Source organism: Phyllostomus hastatus, unplaced genomic scaffold (genome assembly GCF_019186645.2).
Source record: "Phyllostomus hastatus isolate PE091 unplaced genomic scaffold, TTU_PhHast_1.1 phas_contig_210, whole genome shotgun sequence".
Taxonomy (NCBI): Eukaryota; Metazoa; Chordata; class Mammalia; order Chiroptera; family Phyllostomidae; genus Phyllostomus; species Phyllostomus hastatus.
Genome location: NW_025333737.1, coordinates 28,522,408 through 28,546,120, shown reverse-complemented (window position 1 = coordinate 28,546,120; position 23,713 = coordinate 28,522,408). Strand labels below are relative to the sequence as shown.

At 55.9% G+C, this 23,713-nt stretch overlaps 1 protein-coding gene across 2 annotated transcripts in view; it reads left to right on the top strand.

Annotated features, from left to right (window-relative positions):
• The window catches only part of PLXDC1 (plexin domain containing 1), a 59,722-nt gene extending 36,773 nt beyond the window's left edge, over positions 1-22,949 (top strand). The window contains exons 8-14 of one of the 2 annotated variants that reach the window (XM_045837596.1): positions 1,480-1,575; positions 6,069-6,150; positions 9,284-9,344; positions 10,328-10,463; positions 15,424-15,459; positions 17,777-17,937; positions 19,110-22,949. In XM_045837596.1, coding sequence (XP_045693552.1) covers positions 1,480-1,575; positions 6,069-6,150; positions 9,284-9,344; positions 10,328-10,463; positions 15,424-15,459; positions 17,777-17,937; positions 19,110-19,229 — 692 coding nt within the window. In that variant the 3' untranslated portion in view covers positions 19,230-22,949. The remainder of the gene's footprint in view (positions 1-1,479; positions 1,576-6,068; positions 6,151-9,283; positions 9,345-10,327; positions 10,464-15,423; positions 15,460-17,776; positions 17,938-19,109) is intronic. The other variant, XM_045837597.1, reaches the window with a different exon arrangement.
• Positions 22,950-23,713: the final 764 nt, after the last annotated feature.

Genomic DNA, 23,713 nt, shown 5'->3' with positions numbered 1-23,713 from the left:
TGAAAAAGTCCTGGGGAAGGTCCGTGATTGGTCCAGCTTCTATCAGATGCTCAGCCCTGGACCAATCACTGTGTGGCCAGGGAGGCAGGGTCATGGAGGAAGATGGAAGATGGCAGCTCCTGCAGACCACATGTAGGAAGGGGCTGGGGGAAGTACCCCCGAAGGGATTTGAGGGAGCAATCCATAAGAAGGGGTGCTACGCTGACCAAACACTAAGTGACCCTTTCCCCTCATAGGGGACTCATTCACAAAGCTCAGTGGCTGGCTGCCTGCTTTTCAGAGCCAAACGAAACCAACCCCAAGTTGTGGTTCTTGGGTGAGAATGGGGGTGTGGTGGGAAACAGCAGAGCGTCTTGGATTGCCACTTTAGCAAAAGTCTTTTCATCTACAATTCCAGTTTTTTTCCTGCAAAGCATGTTGTAGCAGGTGTTTTTGTCTTTCCGCTTTATAGACAAGATACTGAGGCTGCCCTGGCTGGTATGTCTCAGTAGACTGAGTGACAGCCTGAGATCCAAAAGGTCCCAGGTTCGAATCCCAGTCAGGGCACATGCCTGGGTTGTGGGCCGGTTCCCCAGTTGGGGGTGTGCAAGAGGCAACTGATGGATGCATTTTTCTCACATCAGTGTTTCTCTCTCTCTCTTTCACCCTCCCTTCCCCTCTCTCTCTAAAAATAAATAAATGAAATCTTTGAAAAGAAAGGGAAGGGAAGGGAAGGGAAGGAAAGGAAGAAACTCAGGCCCTAAGGTTGTGCGGTGAGTCGGGAATAGAACTCCAATCAGAACCGGGCTTTCCTGACTCTGAGGCCCTGCAGGAAGTTTCTGCAGGGACCGAGGCAGGACATGAGCCTGGCTCCAGGCCCCGAGCCTCACTCTGGCCTCCGTCCAGGAGGGAAGAGGTTCTCCAAGGTCAGCCTGTCTATCCACAGACATGTGCAGAGTGCTCACTTTGGGTCAGGTTCAGAACCAGATGTTCACAGCCCAATGCCCCTCACCCACCCTCCAAGTAAAATCTAATAACCGCGCCAGGTGGGGAATGCAGTGGGAAGAGGGCACCTGGCCTGAGTGGGGAAGAGGAGGGCACGGTCCAGGGGGGGTGTCAGAGGAAGTGGCCCTTGAATTAGGGGTAGGATGAGCTTGACAGGGAGAGAAGGGATGGAAATGCATTATGGGTCAAGGGAGCAGCAGCTGTGTAGATACAGAGACACGCAGGAGCGTGGGATCGCCCATGTCCTGACTGCAGGAGCAGCCAGGCTTCTGCGCGGGGTAGTTAAACCTGCTCACAACACAGAGCTCTCCCAAGGTCAGCCCCTGCCCTCCTGTCTCCCCGCAGCACCAGTGTCATTACCCCAGTCCGACGGGTTCACTTCTTCCCCAATTCCACTCAGTACAATCTCTTGCCCACCCTCGGGCTCACGGTACAGGCCCCAAAGCCCTGTCCCTGCAAGCTGTTGCTGACAGGTCGGCTCTGCCTCTGTTTCAGAATCCCGGCGGAGGGCCATCTTTGAATACCACCGCGTGGAGCTGGACCCCAGCAAGGTCACCAGCAGGTCGGCTGTGGAGTTCACCCCCTTGCCAAGTAAGTAGGGGTGGTCCCCACTGACGGGGGAAGGAGGCCTGGGACAGTAGTGTCCTAGAAAGAGCTTTGGAGTCAAACAGACTGAGTGCCATTCCCAGGCCCACCCCTGGCCCCTGTGTGGGTATGGCCACCTCACACCTCTGGGCCTCCACTTCCCATTTGTCCCATGGGCCTAACACCACCTCCCTCCCAGGACTTTGGTCAGGGTCAGAACCTCAGGACAGAGCCCTGAGGACATAAATGCCAGCCCTGATGCTAACTGGCCCTTCTCAGGCCCAGGTGTGGTTTGTGTTTGACAGAGGACAGCTATTGTCACTAACACGTAACTGAAGCCCAGGAATCACGTGCCTCTGAGAACTTAGACTGAGCCCCAGGAAGAATAACCAGGAACGGAACTGAGTGATCCACAGTTTATCATTGTGTTTTCCTTAGTTGCGGGGGGAGGCTGGAGCCCACAGGCAGAAGGCCATGAAAGGGTTTAGCAGGCCCCTCTCCGAGAACCACAGGGCCCTGGCCCCCTCCCCGCTCTGGACCCTGCTCACCCGCAGTGGAAGGCATGCCTTGCCATGGCCCTCGCTGCTGCTGTGGACGCCGCAGGATCAGGGCCAGAAGCTCTTCAGGATCTGGTCAGAGCAGCTGGGGAGACTGAGGGACAGGGGGACCGCACTCCAATTCTTGTATTTTTTAAAAGATTTTATTTATTTATTTTTAGAGAGGGAAGGGAGAGAGAAAGAGAGAGAGAGAGAGAGAGAGAGAGAGAGAAAGAGGGAGAGAAACATCAATGTGCGGTTGCTGGGGACCATGGCCTGCAACCCAGGCATGTGCCCTGACTGGGAATCGAACCTGCAATGCTTTGGTTTGCAGCCCATGCTCAATCCACTGAGCTACGCCAGCCAGGGCTAATTCTTGTATTTTTTAAGGAGGATTTTGTTTTAATTTCATCTTCTGTCTCACAGTGGCTCCCAGCTTCCGAAGCCTTTCCCTGCCCTCTGGGACATTCCTTGCCTGCTTCCCCCACCCACACCTTTTCCTCTTCCCTGGAGGTTCTGGGAGCAGGGGCTGGGAAAAGAAGTGGAGGAGGCTTCTCAAATGTTAGGCCACGTGTCTCAGTCTGGGCTCTCAGCAGGTGTCCTCCCCATCCCCTCAAAAGAAGAGAGACCCCAGACATCATAGGGTCACAGAGTTAAGACAACGTGCAGGTCTCAGCCCCACCCCCAGCCGCCCTCCCTCCAGGCAAGAGAGGCCTGGGCCTGAAAACCCGCGGTCTCTCCGGAACTGGTGAGCACAAACCTCAGCTCAAGGACTTGAATAAAACTTCACGTAGGAGCAAGGACATCCAAGGACAGGGCAAACTTCCCGGGGCGGAAGGAGCGAACTGTCTTGGGAATGCGATTCTGGGACACAGTTTATACATCTGAGCCACTTCCCACCCCTCCAGTGAATTTCGAGAGCATTTAATGGCATGCAGGACATCTGAAATGCAGATGAGAGAGAAAGGTCAGCAGGCTTTATGGACACCCCAGGAGGCTCCCAGGGTTTGATTTCAGTTTAACTAGAGCCATTTAGGGGCCTCCAGAATCACTGGGAATGACCAGGCCATGGGCTCCCAGGTGGGTACAGCTGGTGGGGGAGGGGCCAGTGCTCCCAAGGCTGTGATTGGAGCCTCTGGGAGGTCAATGAGCTTTGTCCTCAGAAAACTCTGCATCCCCCAGCCCGGGCTCGCTCCCTTACCTTGGGGCAAGGGAGGTCTTACCCAAGGTTCTTCCAGAGGTGTGCGTGGGCCATCTCCAAGCCATTGCCCTCTATGGCTAGAAGAGGCTTGTGAGAAGGTAGTGTGGACTGAGAGTGGGCGCTGGGCAGAGGGACCCCACAGACGCTAAGAGCTCAGGCCCTCCGCTCAGACGGACCTCGGTTCACACCCAGACCAACTCAGTGACTCTCTGCAAACCTCAGTTCCCTCTTTGGTTCGATGAGGATGACAAAGCATCTACATAGCAGTTCAGTAAACACGTTCGCCGCCTCCCACGTGCCGGGCGCCGTTCCAGGCCCTCTGGACACGTCAGGGGACCAAGCAGCTCCCATCCTCAGGCCAGGCTGCTTTCTGCTCATTTCCAGCCCCAGGCCCTCCATCCCCGCCTTGAGGCCTGCAAAGACCTGACAGACAGAAGGACATAAAGCCACCTACAGTCAGTCCCTCCCACAATGCGCCCAAAGGCGACCACTCTGTGCCCACGACAGCTTTTCTCCCACCCACCTGGGCCTGGTTCCCAGCTCCCATCTCATAGGGGTCCGTGGAGTACAAATTGGTTCCCTAAGTGATGGATAGAGTCCCACAGAAACTCATATAGTGAAGACATGCGTGCCATGTTTATCGAACGGTTGATCGTTTTTCTGTAGTTAGTTCTCACCTGTTGCTGCAATCAGCCTGTCTGCTCACCAGGTGAGCCCTTCCACTGCAGCTCTTCCAGGTGAGGGGCTGTCTCTCCCTGTAGTAAAATGCACAGGCTTTGTGGCAGCTGGTTGCCACTCAGAGGTCGTGCTGGTTCACTTGAGTGGGTGGCCTTTGCCTGCAAGTGAAGAACTCTTAAATCCCAGCCCCTGCCCCTCCCGCTCCCCTGACCCTCTCTGCTTCTTGCCTGGCTGGTGCCAGGAGGGTCCACGCTCCCTCTAGCACCCTGCTGCCACTAACTCCCCTGCTCCCCAACTCCACCCTGCCCAGGGGGTCCCGCCTCCCCACTCGGCGGCCCAGGCTGTTCGTGTTCTGGCTGCTGTTGAGAACACGCCTGGGGCACGTTCCTCCCAGGCCTCTGCACAGGTGCCCTGCTGCCTGGACTTCTCCCCTAGGAGTTCTGCCGGCTTGCTTCCTCCCTGCTCCCCAGCCTCCTCTCCTCAGAGGCCTTCCCCAGCCTCCCTGAATAGAACCCATCCCCCCGTCATAGACCCTCCATGTTCTGCTCTGCTTTTTCACAGCCCTTCTCACCACCAGGAACCTAGTGTCGGTATGTGTGTGCGCGTGCGTGTGTGCACGAGCCGTTTCCTCCAAGACTCAGCAGGCCCCGTGAGGGCACTAAATATTTACGGGAAGAATGAATGGGGGGGATGGATGCGTGAATGAATACCCGACAGGAGTGTTGAGAGGAGTGAATAAGGCCACAGTCAGTACCAACAAGGAGCACCCACTGGGCTCGCCACGTGGCGGCACTGGGCTAGACCCCCCGCCGGGTATCACCTCCCATCACCCTCCCAGCACATCTGCCTGGCAGCTACAGCATCGTGACCCCTCGTGTATAAACGAGGTGCTGAGGCACCAAGGGGTTGAGTAACTTCCCAAGTAGGATGTAAGCCTGGGAACACAGAGACGCCGCACAGCCCCTGGGGTGGCCCACGCCCAGGAGGAGAGGACGGAGGAGGAGTGGAAGTCTGTGTGTGGTTTGCCCTCGCAGCGGGGCACTCAGACGTCCCTGGGCGGAGGCCAGTGAGGAGGCGCGTGGAGGCCAGGAGCGGGACCCCGAGACGGCCCCTTCGCACGGCCGGCCGGAGCGCTCCTGGCCGGCTCTGCCCGGGGTCAAACCGGGACATCTTAAAAAGTCATTTCGGTGGTTATAGACTCCAAACTGTATTGTAAACATTAAACTGGCTAAGAGGCTAGATTTTAATTGTTCCCACCACATGGAAGAATGATAGTTCTGCGACGTAACAGAGGTGTTCACTGAAATCACAATCATACACAATATAAATGTATCGAATCAATATGTTGGACACCTTAAACTTACTCAAATCTGTTAAATATATCTCAATTTTTTTGTGTTTTTTTTTTTTACTTTTATTTATTGAGAGAAGGGAAGGGAGGAAGAGAGGGAGAGAAACATCAGTATGCAGTTGCCTCTCACACGCCCCCTACTGGGGACCTGGCCCACAACCCAGGCATGAGTCCTGACTGGGAATCAAACCAGTGACCCTTTTGTTCGCAGGCTGGCACTCAGTCCACTGAGCCACACCAACCAGGGCTCAACTTTTTAAAAACTCCCTTTCAACCCTGTAATTGTAGGCAATGGCCCAGAGTATAACTTCCCAGACTAGGTGATATCCCTTTGTACGTGCTTATGGTGCCCTGTAATTCTCCTTCATACACCTCATCGAAATAATGATCATGTATGTGGTTATCTTTGTTCGATTATCTGTTTAGTGTCGGTCTCCCCATACAACTGCAAGGCTCAAGAAGGCAGGAACTGGGCCTTACTGTTCAATCCCCAGCACCAGCTCAGGGTCTGAACTCCCAGGAGATAGAAAGAAGGAAGGAACGGAGGGAAAAAGGAAGAGACAGATGGAAGAATCAGGACTGGACTCAAGTGAGGGTGGGATCCATGACTTGTAGGGTCCCTGCTGGTCAGAGACTGCGTGGTTCAGTAGGGACTCAGCATTCAGGAAAGCTGCGCCTCTCGGAGGCCTGTGGAGAGCCTGGCTCTAAGGGGCCACTGCCTTCTCTCTTGCAGCCTGCCTGCAGCATCGGAGCTGCGACACCTGCATGTCCTCGGACCTGACCTTCAACTGCAGCTGGTGCCACGTCCTCCAGAGGTTTGTGACCAGAAGACTGACCCTCTGGTTCCCGCAGGCAGACTGCAGGGGAGGGACAGAGGGTAGTACGGCCCTCTCCTTGCCTCAGGCCTCATTGCCAAGGTGAGGGCATCTCTGGCCAAGGGTCTGCTCTGACCCTTAGGACGAGAAGGTCGCAGAAGTGAGCTGCTCCCTGAGGCTTGTGGCCAATCAAGGTGACGGCGTGGCAGGGGCCCTATGACATTAGGCTCCCGAGGCAGCCACTGCAACTCCCTCCTCACACCTGGAAAGGGTTAGTTCGTCCCAGGGCAGGGCTTGTCAGAGACGTCCGTAGTTTGCAAGCCTTCCAGAATCGGCTAAGGCTCACAGATTCCTGGGACGTGCCCAGGCCCCTGCATCAGAATCTCTGGGAGAGAAGCCCAGAATCCTGCATTTCAACACGGTGCCTCATCTGCACACGAGCGTGACGTCTGCCAGTTCGGAGTCTGGGGATGACCCAGAGACCCATTGCTGTTGGGTAAGAGCCCCGTGACCTGAAAATACCACCTCCAGCTCTTTCTGAGGCTGCAACAGGGTTTCCTGAAACCCGGGGGCGTGGAAATGTCAGGCATCTGTGGAAAGTTGGGGCAAACAGAGCTCATGTTTACTTGGTTTTAGAAGCAGAGAAAATTCTGGACGAGACGCAGGCTCAGGGATAAAGTTCTTAAGTCCAGCTTGTCTTCCCCTCCTTGTTCTGAAATCATGTCCTCACAGATCAGACTCAGAAGTTGAGCCCTGCTCTCCTGTTCAAGATAAGTAAATGGCAGAAGGAAGAAAATAATGATTTCTTTGGGGACGAGGTCTCTCATGAGAGTGGGATGCTCTGTGACCTCCAAGAGCCTTTAAGGCATTACATCTTAAAAAAATGGAAATTACGGAGTCCCTGAGTTCCTTGCAGCTGTCATGCATCTGTCAGTGTTTCCTTTGCTCCTTTCCAATATCCTGGTGTTGAAAGGGAAGCCATCGCCTTTAATAGGCGGCCCGCCTAGCACACAGGACACAGCTCCAGGCTGGGAGGCGAGGGGGGGCCTCGTTGGGCCTCCCAGCTGTTCCTCCCACAGCTCTTACTCACTCAGTTTGCTTTCCCGGTAAAACGGGCTGGGGTTATGTGGTGCAGAGAAAGGTGGTGAGGACCATGCTGTTATTTTAACTCCTCGAATACCAAATGGCATCTTTGCAAAGGGTTCAGAGCCCTTCACGTGAGAGGCACAGAGCCTCGGAGAGGATACACATAGGGCCTCCCCCAGGTTGGTTTTTTTGGGAGTGGTGGCCTGCAGTGTGATCCCTTGTGTGCACTTGCAAGTTTGAGAGCCAGCATCTCTGGCACTCGGGGAGATCATCCAGACGACCTCCGATGAGCCCTTGGGCCCTGGGGCTGGCAGTCACGGCAGGACTCAGCACCCAGAGCCGTGCACCCTGCACCGTGAGTCAGATGGAAGCAAACCCTTGCACTGACGCGGCCCATTGAATGGGTATCCCCAGCCTCAGAGACCGTGCCTGTTCACTGCAGGCTGGCCAGGCTAGGGGGGCTGGGGCCTCAGGCATGGACTCTGTCTCTGCCGTGGCAATGTCAGCTACAGCACAGAGAGGCTCCAGCAGGGTGTGCCAGGCTGACGTGGTTCTGGAAACCTCCGGTCCTCAGATGCCTGAGGACCCAGGCTCACCCCAGTGTGGGACCCTCCTCGCCAACTCTCTGGAGCCTCATCTCCAACCAAGAGCTGACCCAGGACTCTAAAACGTCAGAGGGCAGGGCTGGTGTACTGGGGTGGCCACCGTGCCCTCACCCACCAGCAGCTGCAGAGTCTAAGGGTGACTTGACCTTAACTCCAGGATTTGGCTCAGGATATAAGGAGCCTAACCCTTGCCTTGCTGCGCCATTGGAAGGGTCCCATGAGAAGGTGCAGGCTCGGCCTATGGCTGGGGCAGCACCTGGGACCCAAGGGTCACTCAGCAAATGGCACTTCTCATGCCTTTCTCCTTTGAATCTGGGTTTGTTGGCTCAGCGCTTGGACTGTGATACTCCTAGACCTATACTGAAACCTCAGTCAGTCCTTGCAAGGATCACTATGGTCTAAAAAAAATGTTAATTCCCAACCCCCGATAGGGCCCCTAATCCCCCACCCCCCACAGTAAGGGGCCCAGAGGACCTCAGAGAGAGCGGTGCACATCGCTCTGCTGCGGGAGGAGCAGCTCGGAGACATCTCCGGAGGGAACGGCTGGCCTCGGGCAGATGGGCAGGTTGCTGGTGCAGAGAGTGACCTGAAGTTAACTAGCCATGAGTTCTCTCAGTGCTGGTGGCGCGTGATGCTGTTTTTCCCATGCAGATGTCCCTGCACTGGAGTAGGGCTTGATGGATGCCTTGGGCACCGAAGAGTGAAGACTGGAAATTTGAGCATGATGCCAGGGAGGAAGGACCTCCTCTGCTCCCTCCTCATGCCCCCACCCCTTCCCTAGGGAAGGGCTTGGCATCTTCCAGCCCTGCCGAGCTGTACCATGGCCCGGGAAACCCTGGTCAGCCCATTTTTGATTTCTCCCAGCCTGTGGCAGGGCCCTCACTTCTGCCCTCCGCTGATCGTGCAGCGGTGCTGGCCAAACCTGCTGACGGCCGCCTTCCCCCAGCCTGTCCTCTCCAAGGGCCTGAGCTCTCCACCCAAAAAAGGGGTATCAGTGAGTGAACAAGTCTTCCCCAGATGAGACCATGTGTGTGAATTCCCTGGATTTTTAGCGATTTCAGAGCAGCCCCAAGTCCAGGGGGCCTGAAAGGTCGTTAGACGTCACGCAGTCTGTCTAGCCCCCTACACAAACCATCTGGGCAGCCGAGGCCTTGGTCCTTGGGAACTGGGCCGGAAGGAAGTAGGGATTTCACGGACACCTTCCCCTCCTTCCGGAAAAGGACTAGATGGGGCAGGAGGTTATGACTCCGATTCCACAGCTTCCTGGTGCTGAGGGCACCTGCCCGTGGGTGGTCTTGCGGGGCTTGGCTGCCTGAGCCCTGGGAGGCTAGCCCCCTCCTCACCATCATGGGAGAGCCGTTGCTGCACAGGGGAAATGAAGGGGAGGGCCTCTCCATCACTCCCCCCTCCCGCAACACCTCCGACCTTGGTTCCCCCCACAGATGCTCCAGTGGCTTTGACCGACACCGCCAGGAGTGGCTGTTCTACGGCTGCGCCCAGGAGGTGAGAGGCTCGTGAGCCAGCTCGTGGGGAAGGAGCAGCAAGGCCCTTCGCTGGCAGCTCTCCTCAAGGTGTCTTCGGCTCTTGGTGAAATCGTCCCCTCCACCTGGGGCTGGGGTCCTCTGGGGGACTGTGTCCCTGGTGAAGTTTGTGAAGCGGTTGCGACTCCAGCCCTCAGGCTTCTGCAGATGGCAGTCCTTCTGGAAGTAAAGAGGGCTGCTCCAGGCTCCGCCCACTTAGAATCCCACGCAGGTTCCTTCTCACTGCTGACAGGTTCCAGAATGTCCCGCACTTGGATCCTGAGCAGAAGCGTCCTACTGTCACACCTCATATTAACACACGTGTCACCCAAGTGCCGTGTCCTTTTCCCCTCCCTTCCTCTCTCCATCTCTTCCTGCAGCTCTAGCTACTTAAGGGCATGCTGCCCTGCACCTGCTCTGCTTTAACCCTCACGTGGCCCCAGAAGCTGGGGGCCGGTGCCCCGCCCCATCAGAGAGGGTTAGGGACTAGGCCTGCATCTCACAGCTGGTGAGAAGGCAAAGGTGCCGGGTGCCAGCACTTAAACGTAAACCCCCAGACCCCACTCCCAGGCACCCCTCCCTGTCTGTTTTATTAGTAAGGCTGGGTGGGCTGTCTTTTTCTGGCCTTAAAAGAATCTTGCCCAGCAACCCACTTCTGACATTGGCCTCTGGTGAGTGTGCAGATTTGCCCTGTCTATTTAAAATTGGCATCTCTGCTCCTCCCTCGGGAAGGGTGTGAAGCAGCAAACAGATAAATTGCCCTGCAAGGTAAGGTGCTTCCAGGATAAAGTGCGAGGCCGAAAGGTGTTTAAGGCACAGCTTTGGTTAGATTGCCCTGCCTGGACCATGCACCAGAATCTTAAATTTTCTGGCCGCACAGGGATGGACGTGCCCCCGCCGTCCTCCTCTGTGCGGCGTGCCCAGCGGTGGGGCCTCCGTCCAGCGCAGCCTGGGTCTCTCTTACAGGCAGAGGACAGGACATGTGAGGACTTCCAGGACGAGGACCACTACGCATCCTCCCCCGACAGCTCCTTCAGCCCCTCTGGCGGAGACCTCAGCACCACCTCCTCCCCCCTCTTCCTGGACAGCCTCACCACGGAAGGTAGCCGTCGGGGTGGACGGGAGAGAAGCCATGGGGAAGGGCCGTGGCCCTCGAGCGTCACCACCTCTGACAGGGGTCACCTTGGGGAATAAGAATTGCCCTGTCCTGCCCTGGAGGAGGGACCGGAGACTCAGAGAGCAGAGCTCACCTGCCGGTGAGAATCAGAACAGGGTTTGGAGTGAGTGGACTCCTCGCCCAGGCTCTAACCGCCCCGCCAGCCCACCTTGGGGCTGTGGGGTCAAGTTCACTGTGGTGAGGGGGGAATGAATGTCCAGTCCAGGGCCAGGTAGTTCATATAACATTTCAGTGAATCTTGCCAGCAATCCTCACAGAACCGGTGAGGTCTTATCATCCCTGCAGAAGGAATAGACTCAGTCTCAACACTCAGATGTGGCAGAAAGATTGCCTCGTTTTTCTATAACTTCTCTCCATCTTCATCCAGCTGGAAGGCAGAGAGCCCCCCCTCAGAACTTCTGGGGCAGGGCTCCCTGCCCCTGCGACCTCGTGCGCAGGGGTCAGAGTAGGGCAGCTGTGTGCACCTGGGTTGCCGCTGCCCTGTCCCTGCCGCTCCAGGCCTGGCTGTCCCCAGAGGCTTCTCTGCCAGCCTGAGGCTGGGGCGGGCGCTGGGGTGGGTCTGGCCAGAGGTCTCTCCAGCTGAAGGCACCACACACTGTCTCCAGAAGGCTGTGTGGGCCCCTCTGGGACTCTGGCTGCGTGTAAGAAATTCCTCTTGTACCCACGTTCAGTGCGTCCCAATCTAGGTTTCAGCGCCTTGCTTTTAGGCTAAGACGGAGAGACCTGTGGATTCTTACCACCTCCCCTGAGCTAGACACGTGCTTCAAAGGGGCAAATGGAAAGGAGGAGAGGAGCCGAGAAAGAAGTCACTATCTTAAGACTATTCAGCCACAGCCCCATTTTGTATATACAAAAACGGGCTCAGAGGGCAACCAAGGTTACTCAGGGTCACGTGAGGGAGGTAAGGGGTGGAGCCGGGAGAACTGGGGCAGCAGCAGCCCAGAGGGTCGTCAGAGGAAGGCGAACCAGTGGAAGAGCTAACACCTGGGGGGCCTGACCACGTGCCGGGTAGGGTGCTAATGTCGTGCACGCCTTAACGCTCACTTCGTCTTCCTGACGGTCCTGTATAGTGATACTCTTTCATCCCCATTCTGTAGAGGGGCCGCTAAGGTTCAGAGAGGTTGATGGCTTGCCCAAGGTCACACAGCCCGGAAGAGGTGGAGTCAGGTCTCTTGTGGCTCCAAACGCAGCCATTCTGCCCCTCAGTCCTGCCGCTCTTCTCAGTGCTGAAAGAAACAGGAGAAGGTCTTCGTGAACTCGGGGCGCTTTGTGAAGGTGGAACAAGCAAGGCAGAGTCAGGTGGTTCTCATTGGTCCAAAGCTCCTGGAGGAGGGGGCTAAGGCCCCGGGGAGCGGGGAGCGAGAGCAGAGCTCCCGCTGGTGCGGTGGGGCACTAAATAAATTACATGGAGAAGGAGCAGGAGGAGACCTCGCCCTCAGGGAGTTAAGTCCAGGTGAATCAAGTCCAGGTGACCTTCCAATGAGAGGAGATTCCAGTTAAAAGGAAGAGCCCCCGGGCCAGTCACCCCAGAGTTAACCCTGCGTGTTCGTTGAGAATGCCCTTGCCCTCAGAGCTCGTTGCCTAGGGGTTGACCAGACCTCCGGGTGAGCTGCAGAGCGCCAGCGGCCAGAAGCCGGCTGCAGTGGGTTCAGGGAGCCCAGCACAGGACGTCTGGGGACTGGGGACCGGCTCCTGCCGGGGTGGGCTGTCCCCGCACAGAGGCACTGCCTTCTGTCGGCCGGTGTGATGGCGTGTGTGTCTCCCGCGGGCCAGGAGTGCGTCTCGCTTCTGGGTGCTGTGTAACTGTCCCCAGAGGAAGGCGGGAGAGTGAGGGCAGCTGTGGCTCTCTGTCATCCCAGTCCCGGACGAGGCGGCACAGGTGACCAAGTTGCGTCTACAGGAGGAAATATGTCGAGGATGACTTTGCACACCCCGTTCTCAGGACGTCCGGGCAGGACAGGCTTCAGTCGCCCTCCGGCCTGTGTGACTACAACCGCACGTGGAGGCTTGTGGGGGCGGGTGAGGGACCGCCTCTCTGGGGGGACAGGAGGGTGCTGTGAAGGAAGGGGACACGGCTCTCCAGCCGGAGGGACCGCCTGTGCGGGCCTGAGTCAGGCAGCACGGAAGTGAGCGGGCTCAGGCTGCTGGCGGGTGTGGGGCTGGGATTTAAGAGTTGTTCACTGGCAAGCAAAGGCCACCCACTCAAGTGAACCAGCACGACCTCTGAGTGGCAACCAGCTGCCACAAAGCCCGTGCGTTTTACTGCAAGGAGAGACAGGCCCTCACCTGGAAGAGCTGCAGTGGAAGGGCTCACCTGGTGAGCAGACAGGCTGATAGCAACAGGTGAGAACTAACTACAGAAAAACGATCACCTGTCTGATAAACATGGCACGCATGTCTTCACTATAGGAGTTTCTGTGGGACTCTACCCATTAATTGGGGAACCAGCTTGTACTCCACGGACCCCGACGAGATGGGGGCTGGGAACCAGCCCTGGGTGGGTGGGAGAAAAGCTGCCGTGGGCTCGGCGTGGTCCCCTTTAGTCACCTCGTGAGAGGGACTGGCTGCAGGTGGCGCCGCGTCCTTCCGTCTGCCAGGGGCAGACGTGTGCTGGGCTGTGGTGGATTTTCAATGCTCTAGATCTGAAACAAGTTGATTCAAATTGAGTTAATTTTCCCAGTGATGTTTAGGGTTACTCTGGTCAGTTCTGACTAACCAATTAGTTACTTTCAACTTGCAGTAACAAAATAGACTCAGAGGTGTGTTTAAATACCTTGTTTATTGAAATTCCTGAAGAAAGCATAGCTTTCTATTATGTCTATAACTTGCTGTTTTGTTTTACTTTCAATTTTTAAGACTGCTGTTAAATGTTGATTTCTTTATAATTATGTAATAGTTAAATGATGATTTACATAGATCCAAAGTCAAATCTACAAAGGCAGGTATATTCAAAAAAGTTCAGTTTTTAGTTTTGCCTCCTCATTCCCCATAGTAAAACCATTTAAAAATATTCTCATGGTTTATCCTTCCACTATCTGATGTGAGGTTTTGGTATTTCCAGACTGGATGTGCACAGCAGAGCAGGATGCCGTGTCTGGGGCTGGGATGTGACCGGGCTGGGGAACTATGGGACCTGAGATGTGGCAGAAATAGGTACCAGATGCGATGGGACACCGAGGAGGACACACCCATGTGCCTTCTGGGAAGCGACAGGGCCAGGACCAGGGTGAAGCAAGTGAGGCACTCAACGCAGGTAGAAAACTTCAGGAGCCCTGGCTGGTGTGGCTCAGTGGACTGAGCACCGGTCTGCGAACTGAAAGGTCGCTGGTTCGATTCCCAGTCAGGGCACATGCCTTTGTGGTGGGTGGAGTGGAGTCCCTGGTTGGGGCTGTGGGAGAGGCAACCAATCTATGTGTCTCTCACACATTGATGTTTCTCTCCTTCTTTCTCCCTCCCTTCCCCTCTTTCTAAAAGTAAATCAATAAAATCTATTTTGAAAAGTTAGGAGGAACCCCCCCACACACACACACTAAAAAAGCAGTAGTCCAGATAATACTTTCATGCAATATTGGTAAAAACCAAAATTGATGCTAAAAATTCCCAAATATCAAAATGGTAGGTAAGTAAAGACAGGACTGACCCTGTTTCACTTGCCGCACCCTAATTCCAGCGCTCACCCCTCGTGCACGGGGCAGTTCAGGGCTGGGACTTGAGAGAGAGGGAGAGTGAAGGGGAGGAAGGGCATGCCCTGCGGGAGTAGCGGAACGTGCAGCAGCTCAGAGACATGCAAGCCGAGGGTGTCGGAGGGCCTTGGGCGGCCGGTTACAGCCCCCGCAGCAGGCTTGAGTTGTGGCGAGTGACATAAGGAAAGAAGATTGGGGCCAGATTGCAAGGGCCTTGAACACCTGTGAACAGAGGGGAGCCAGCAAAGCCTTTGAAATGACATGGATGGTGGAGGTGCTCGAGGGGAAAGGGGACAGGATGCATGTTGGCAGCCTTGCACTGTGACTCGTTCCATTTGTTCAGGGTTCCGAGGTTTAAAGCAGTCACCCGCAGTCCTCAGAGCATTCTGGCCACGTGGGACTCTTTCTGGCCTTCCTCTCCCCGTGTGACAGTGGGGAGGAGCCACAGGAAGGGCCAACCACTGGAACTTTCTTAGGAAGCCACAGGACACACACCTGGAGGTGGAAATCTGTCCTCTGCATTGTACCCTAGGGGAGGTTTCCAGGCAGACTTGACCTTGTGACCTGCTCACCCCCCTCATATCCTTCCTCAGCTTCTCATCGCCCCTCAGGAGAACGTGAATGGTCCTCAACTTGGTTTCCTGACAGCCGGGCCCCCACCCCCGGCCTCACGCTCAACACCCCCTGCTCCCACCCTCTCCACCTCCAGCTCCACTGAACTGCTTTTTCTCAATTGGCCAAGTGCTTGCTGGCTCTGGACCTTGCCCATGCTCTTTCCACGGCCTAGACCCCTTTGCCCAGGCCCTCCTTCTTGTCTCCCTTTGTCTGGTGAGGCTCCAGTCAGAGCTTCATTAGTTTGGATTTTAATCATCTCTCCATCCAGGCCACCTGTTAACTCCCCGATGGCAAAGACCACGTCTGCCCTCAGTGCCCCCTCCCGGTGCGCAGTTCATGGTTGACACTCAGTAAGTGTTTGTTGAATGAGTGAACGTGAGACTAGGAAAAGTTGGCTTGTTCGTGGCCTTCGACCATTACACTGCTGTGTGACCTGTGGGCAAGTCCCCTCCCCTCTCTGTGCTTCAGTTTCCTGGCCTCTGACATGAAGGTGTGGACCGAACCTCTCTATGGTCTCATCCAGACCTGAAGTGACAAAGGCCATAGGATTCCACTAATTTCCCTCCTTCTTTCCTTTCTTTTCCAAGATGACACCAAGTTGAATCCCTATGCGGGGGGAGACGGTGAGTACAGAGCTGCCTGTCCCAGAACAGGGTGCAGCAGCCACTTGGCCTCTGAGTTCATTCTGAGTGGGGGAGGGGGGAAGCAACTGCAGCCCCAGCTTCCTAGACCTCCTGCTGGGTGGGAAGGCAGGGGCTTCCGGGCACAGGCCCCCTAGATTGACAGAACTTGTGTCTATATTTAGACATTCCCATCTCAGTCAGGAACCTCCTGTGGTTCTTCTCCCGACCTCTCTGCTCCTGCATATCCACCACCCTAAACCAGGAGAGAGAGGAGGAGACAGGGCTGCACGAGGGCAGGCCTGCTGGGGCCAGGCCTGTGGCCCTCAGCCTCTTGCCCCCACGAGCCTCACAATGAGGGGTGCAGGAAGCTTCTCTCATGTCACCTTTCCTTTGAGTCCCTGCCTGGGTTGGCAAAGAGTGCACAAAAGTTGTCTGTCCCAGTTTTTATTGGGTGCCAGAAAGTGGGATCCCCTGTCCCAGGGTTACCTGGGAGGCCAATCTCTCTGATGAGGTGAGGGGGCCCTACCTCTCCTGCCTTTTGCCCAGAGCTAGCTCAGGTGCTCGCTGCAAACACTGCAAAGGGGAGGTGGAGGTGCTTCCTGCCCCAGGGCCTGGGAGGTCCGGGCTTCCAGCAGAAGAGAAGAGGCTGTGAATGCAGCACAGAGATGGAGCTAATACTCTTCTACGGGTGGCAGGTGTGATGGTGCATGTGTGTGTGGGGAAGTGTGGGTGCAAGGTGGGAGGGTGCAGCTGGGCCATGGTCCCCTCTCTGTACCATGCATTCATTAGCCCAAGCCCTGACCGTCAGATCCGCAGGGTCACTGCCCGCTGCTGGCTGGCTGAGTGCCAGGTCAGGGGAGGCCAGCTTGGAGGCGTGTCACCTCAATTCTCCCATCTGCTGGCAGATAGAGGCACAGACCCCGCATGCTGCAGCGGCGCCCGAGTGTCATGTCTCTCCTGGGTTTCCTCTGCTCGCAGAGAAGAGGGGCTGGAGAGGGCAATGGTTTTGGATGCACGTGCAACAAACACCCTTTAAAAAATCCCCACCCCTTGTTGACTCCCATCCCACCCACTAGCCGTGTAAATGAGATTAGACATTCCTGTTGTTTACATGCTCCTCTGTCTCTATTTGATTATCTCCACACCCCGTTAGGGTAGGGAGAGGAGGCACATGGCCAGCCCAGGTGGCAGCGGGAAGCTAGGCTTCTAAGTGGCTGGCATTGACCGTGTCCTTGGGCAAATCATTTCACCTCTGGGTTTCCATTACCTCAGCCACACAGGAAGGGTGGGACTGCATGAGCTTCCAGCTTAGCAGTCTATGGAAATACTCAGTTTTCTCCTTGGGATACATTTCAAGTGCTCGGGGTGTGCTCAGAGAGTGCCTGCTGGCTCATTAGCCTGCAGAGGGCTGAGCTCCTTTCTTTTACTGAGCTCCTCCGATGGGCTGGCCCTTTTGTGTTCTAAGCACTGAGGACGTAGAGATGAATTAGACACTGCCTTCAGGAGGTCACAGTCTGGTGTTATGGGCGGTGACAGGTAAAAGTGCAGTCACTTTGACGTCATCATACCTGACACTTCCTGAGGTCGTCCAAGATACCCGCCGTGGTCCTCAGTACTTGACGAGAATTATCTCGTTTTGACCTTCACAATAACCCCAGCAAGCAGTTACTATGATCCATGTTCTACGTAAGTAATAACTGAGACGCAGAGAGGTTAAATAATTTGCCCAAGGTCACACACTCGTAAGTGGCAGAGTCTGGATTTGAACCCGGGCAGCCAGATTCCAGCTCCCAAGCTCTTCACCATAACACAGCCTTGGTGAATTCCTTAAAAGTACGTATGTGGCACAGGTGTCAGAGAGAACTTTTATAATCCTTATTCAGTCGACATTTGGGCAACTGCAAGTGATTTTTAAAAAACTGATTTGAGCGAGAGCGAGAGTGAGAGCGAGAGAGAGAGAGAGAGAGACGCCGATTTGCTATTCCGCCCCCCTACGCATTCGCTGGCGCATGCGCACCTCCAGCCAGGAATGAGCCCGCTACCCTGGCGTGGGGGCTGATGCTCCGATCAACCAAGGCACCCTCCAGGGCAACTGGAAGTGATTTTGAAAAGCCGCCTGAACCACGCAGAGAATTTTAACGCCGTGCTCATGATCCACAACCCCCATTCCAGCCCCGCCACCCCTGGTCGCGTATTTGATAGGTAGACCCAAGGTTCTGTCACCTTTCATCTCTGGGACTTTGCCAGAGCCCAGGACTCCATGGCCCCACCTTCCCTGCTCCCCTGCAGCTGCCCTGCCCTCTCGCTCTCTCCACAGGCCTTCAGAACAACCTGTCCCCCAAGACAAAGGGCCCCCCGGTACACCTGGGCACCATTGTGGGCATCGTGCTGGCGGTCCTCCTCGTAGCAGCCATCATCCTGGTGGGGATCTACATCAGCGGCCACCCCACTTCCAATGCCGCGCTCTTCTTCATCGAGGTCAGCTCCCCCTCTGCTTCTGCATGACCGTTCCCCTGGCCTTCAGGACCTGCTCCTCCCCATCTCATCCCTCCCCAGCCACATGCCCGGCTCCTGCTCCCACCTGAGGAACTGTCATTGACTCCCCCTGGGCGACCTCATGCTGGCTAGTGTCCTCGTAGTCCCCAACCCCCAGGGGGTTGCACCTCAGACCTATTCCAGCCCTCCTGTCCTTACCTGATTTTGCACCCCCACTTGTGAAACGAGGCCCCAGGGCACAGGAAGAAGGGAAGAGCGCCACGCATGCCTGTTCAGTGGCTGTGCAGCCGATCTCTAAGGAGGTATGGTCTCTCGTGGCCAAACTCCAGCCCCGGCATTTATTCAAAGCCATCATAGAACTGAGAGGCCTCTCTGCCTCTTTGCTGTGGGGGGATTTTAGAGTAGAATCAACAAACCATAATAGGAACGAGTTGCTTTCCCGGGGAGCTTTCACTGAGGATGCCCTGGTTTCGCACATCTCAGAACTGGGAAGAGCCCGCACGACAGTAAGGCCCAGCCCCCTCCGCTGTGAGCCACCGAGCTCAGCAGCCCCTGTCCCAGCCCCGCTCTCGGCTTCTCACTGGCTTTCCTCGGGGCACAGTGCTGGCACTCTGTGACCACAGTCTCCTTTACAGGGCGCAGGGGCCCGGTGACCTCATTACCTAGAGGCCAGGTGGTTCCTCCGTTTTGTCTAGACCCCCCCTGTTGCTTGTGCATCTTCACTGGTCAGTGTTAAACCCTGGCCTGTCTGGTATGCTGATGGGGACGCTGATGGGGGTTCTGAGACAGGCCCGAGAATCTGCATTTTCATAAGCTCCCCTGCTGACCCGATATAGGACCTGTTATTTTGGCATTCCCAGAGCCTCCCAGGCCGTTCCTTCTCTCACCTATGTCCTCACTTCCCACCGCCTCAGGGCTCCGTTCCATATGTTGTTAAAGCTTCCACCTCAGGTCCTGCAGCCCTCCTATCCCAGCAGGCTCCCCAGCAGCGGAGGGGTCAGAGCAGGGAGTCCTCCAAGGGAGGGGGCCCTGAACGTCACCCAGCCCTCTGTAGGCCCCCAGTGCCCTTGTCAAGAGAGTCTCGGTGCTGTCCCTGGGGGAAGGTCCCCAGTGGGTGAGGCCATGCCTGTTGACTCTGGTCTGTGCCCCTGCAGCGGAGATCTCACCACTGGCCGGCCATGAGGTTCCGCAACCACCCCAACCACTCCACCTACACGGAGGTCGAACCCTCGGGCCACGAGAAGGAGGGCTTTGTGGAGGCGGAGCAGTTCTGAGAGCGCCAGGTCGCCCCTTGGAAGAGTAGGACAGAAGACCCGGGGACCCCAGAAGAGACAAATCAAAACAAGGTGGAGAAGTGATTTTTCTTGGCCTCCTCTGAACACACCCTGGCGGAGAAGATGGGGCAGCAGCATGGGGAGCCAGAGCTACGGTTTGGCCGTCACACTCCTATATTGAAGCAAGGGCAGAAAAGCAACCAAATTGAGTTTTTTAAGGACCGATCACCTAAATTCATCTTCTTTTGATGCAAAGGGTCTCCCCTTCTGGGGCTCTCAGTGGTCTACTCAGTAGCTGCCCCAGAGGCCCCCTCCCCCCTGGTCACCCAACGCCCCTGCACACGACAAGAGAACTGAGCTCTCGGTTGGGGCCGCCGCATTCCAGGATCCATAGACTCAAGAGCTGGTCCTCATGGCTATGGATTTGGCGCACTCGGCCCCCGCTTCTGTGACTCTGGAAGTCTGGAGAAGGAGTTCAGGCCGTCTGTTAGACACAGGCGTGGCTGCTCCATGCCCTTCGTGGAGCAACCACATGGAGGCAAACTAAAGGAGAGGAAAGAACTTGTGGGGGAAATCGCATCTTTAGGCTTTGCTCTCTCAACTTGCCCTTTCTGCTGAGAACCAGTACTTCTGCACCGGACGTGGGTGCAGCCCGTTTACCCCAGCTGTGGCCCAGCCTTGGCCGGACAAGCCACCAGGGGCCCTGTGTTCCAGGGGCACATTTGGTGTCCATTATCGTCGCTGGCCTGTCCCGCTGTCAGTGCCAGTAAGGACCACCCAAGGCAGAACTTTCCTAATTACTGTTTTGCCTCCTCCAAGTTGGATTTCCATCGCCGTTAGAAACAGGGTGGTTTGTGGGGACATGTCCAGTGGAGAACTTCAGTGGGAGTGTGTTGAGAAGCAAAGCCACTGGAGCGGCCGGGACAGAGGACGCTTACACGGGAAGGAGGGACTTTCTACGTAAAATCTTGACCTGGAAAATGGCTTCCGTCTCCCCAGCTGTGCTGGACGTTTTGGGGGCAGAGCTGCTAGGCTCCCACACTGAAGCTGGAATTCTGTCCCAGAGATGAGTCAGGGCTGCTTCTGCAGAGCAGTTCAAATGAAAATCAACAGCTTGCCCTCATCCAGAGTAAAAATATCAGCAATAAAATAAATGGTAAATCACAGTCTCCACTCAGTCACCCCCTTTTCTGCCTGTCATTGGAGACGCCGCAAAGGAAGAAGTTAAAGTGCCTGGCCATCCGAGGGGTGCAGGGTTCGGGAATGCACAAGTAACCGGGCACAGCCAGACACTTGATGGCGGTCTTCTCCACGCTCCGTGCTTTATCCGTGGTGAGGACACTGACGACAATCAGATTGGAAACATGCTGGACCTCATACACCGGGGAGCTACGGGGAGGGTCAGAATTTGGGAAAGAAAACGGAGAGTGCCCCAGAGAGAACAGGGTTGTTTTTGAACTTCTGAGGGACAGAAAGGTCTATGATAGAGCCGTCTTCCTGAGCAGAACGCAGCCAGGCACTGAAAAGACACCCCCCCTCCCCCGCCGCCACCCCGCCCCACACCCCTAGCCAGCAGGCAGGAGGGGGCCTTTTGCTCTTGCCTGATCAGCAAAGCGTCTGTGAGCTTTATGTGTCTAACTGGCCAGGGAGACGGTTTCTGTTGTGGCCAAACGCAGCGCACAGCACCATTTGCCCCTCGCCCAAACCCAGAACGCCTCGCCCCGGTGGGAGCTCCGCCAGCCGTTCTGGATTCCCCAACGGAAAGAGCAGGGAGATGGAAGAAAGGGGCGGTACTGCGCAGAGGCCCGCAGGTGGCGAAAAAGTGCCCCAGGTGCCTTGGTGGCTGGGTCGGAGGAGCCTGGCTCACCCCTGGGATGGCGGGGGGCAGGGCAGTGGAGCTGTCTGGCAGCAGGTAGCCTGGTTTGTTTACAGCAAAAAGAACTACAGATGTGTCATTTAAGAGAGGCTCGGGACATGAAGAGTCTCTGGATGTCTGGAGCCAGAATGGGTAGCCCAGTGTCGTCTAGAAACAGAGCTCGGCACTCACTGAGTTGCGGCTGGGTCCCAGCCAGCCTTGGGACCTTTCTCAGGAGATAAATGTTTCTTAGACCCAGGAGTTTTTACTCCATGGCTTAGAGCAGGTTAGCTGAGTGGCTGTGGACAGTGACCGGAAAGGGACTTCGGGATCTCGTGGTCCCGGAAGTTGGGCTGACCGTCCCGGAAGGCAGAGTAACGCTTCACGTAGTGCGCATGCGCGACCCCGGAGCTTGCGGATTTCCAGGCCCCTCCTCCCCACAGGCGTGCACAGTCCGCAAGGAGAACAGGCGGCTGGCAGGCACCTGCTCCACACCGTGGTGGTGTCTCTGGGCGCCCTCGCGGTGACCCCCCGGGAGGTGGGAGGGTAGGGTCCGTGAGACTTCATCACCGTGACAGGAATGTCACCTGTGATGTAGGGCTCTGAGGAGCTGTCTGTGTGGTGCCCAGAAATGGGAAGGACTCAGGGAGCCTCTGTTCCACACGACTCTTAGGAGAGCCAACGGGAACGTGGGGACAGGAAGAGGAACGGAGAGGCTGAGTGTGAGATGGGCCCCTGGATCGGGCTGTGGCCACGACCTCGTTGTTCTTCAGTCAGTGCTCTTAGGTTTGTGGGGCTGTCCAGCAAGGTCCCAGGGGTTTCTGCTTCTAGAAGGAGAGGGCGCACGAGCTCAGCCATCAGCCTCAGCACCCAGGAATGCCCCAGCGAGCAGTTCGACTGGCTGCCCGCCTCCCTCCTGCCATGATCAGGTATCACCCAGTCAGCCCAGCAGACCCCTGGCTCTGGAAGCCACTTCTCCGGGTCTCAACCTGAAGCCTGACGTTGAAATGTCCTTTCGTCACTCTTAGAGGTGGTTGATGGACCCAGGGTAACGACTTTCTTTCTAAATGTTTGTGTTTTACCATAGCTCCTCTGTATAAGGTGTCCCAGTGTGTAGATGTTTTCAGGCATATATATGTATACACACACGTGCACTTTGTGGCTAAAAGCATTGGATGAACCTGTGGTGTGCTCAGCCTGTAGCTTGGTTAGTTAAATTAAGGTAGAGGCAGAAGCTGCCAGCCAGCCACACTCGTTGGAAAGCAAAGCATCCACTGCTCGAGCTGACCACTCACCTGGTTGTGAGCAGGGCGTCTTCTCCGGGTCCTGGACCAGGTAACAGATATGCACAGAGCACTGACTGGGGCTGCGCACAGTCAATCTCTCTCTCGCTTTCTCTCTGTCCATCCCCCCTTCTCCACCACCCTCCCCCCAACCAAAACCTGCCTGAATCTACAGCACAATCAGAAGGATCTGGAGATCGAGAGCCCCCTAGCCCTCCTACATGCCATGTGCTCACGTGCTTAGTGTGAACTCTCGGCATGGATTCTCAACTGTTAATAATAAATGGCAACATTCTTTTAAGACCTGTTTTGTGCAAGATAAACTACAAAGGTTTTTGAGTGGCGTTGTGCAGTTGCCACACACACACACACACACACACACACACACACACACCCCCCGCAGTCCTGACAATAGACAGCTTCTCTGATGACCTTCAGGCAGGAGCACAGGAATGGCCTCCACCAATCCGCCCAGCAGGGTGCTTCTCCCAGCCCCTTGGCCCCACCTCCGGGAGACGCAGCCTGGAAAGAGACAGACCCCAGCTGTTTATTTATTTGGGGTTTGTAAATCCCTGGAAGTAAACCTCATGGGTTTCTAATCTACTATCTTGAGTTACAAAATAAATCTATATAAGCTGTCGTTGCCGCATTTCTGGACGCTTTGCACTTGAACCACTTTAGCAGCCTCATTGTGTTTTTATTACTTTGCGGCGGTTCCCCCACCCCCACCCCAACACGGTTAAGCAAACCAAAACAGAGGGAAAATGTGATCTCTCACAACCAAAATCATCTATGTCAAATTTCAGTCTCCGAACAAGCCAATTTCTAAATAAGCAGACTCTGTTGCTGGATAGAGAGGAATGTGTCGGAGAAGGCGACTGGGACCTGGACCGGCGGAGAAAGCGCGCAGCTACGCAGGGAGTTGGAGGCAGGATCCCTAGCCCCAGCCCTGTCCCTGAGGCGCTGTGTGGTGTCAGCCAAGTCACCCAACATCTCTGGGCCTCTGCGAAAAAGGGGTGAGAGAACACATTGATCTCAGGTGGGAATGTACTCCTCTCCTTAGCAAATAGCCTCACCCATTTGTTTTGTTTTGTTTTGTTTTGGGTTCACACAGCAGCTCAGACCAAAGCAAAGCATCCCTTTCTCTGCCACCATTCTCGTGGGGTGACCAACTTGTTCAAGTTTGCCCAGGACTCCCCTAGTTCTCGCACTGAAGCCCTCGGTTGTAGGACACCGGGACAGTTAGTCCTCGCAGTTTACCGTGACCCCATTGGCCGAAGAGATAACGTTGATAATTCCCGCCACGTTAGACTCTTGGACCTACCTATTCAAAGTGTGGTCCATCT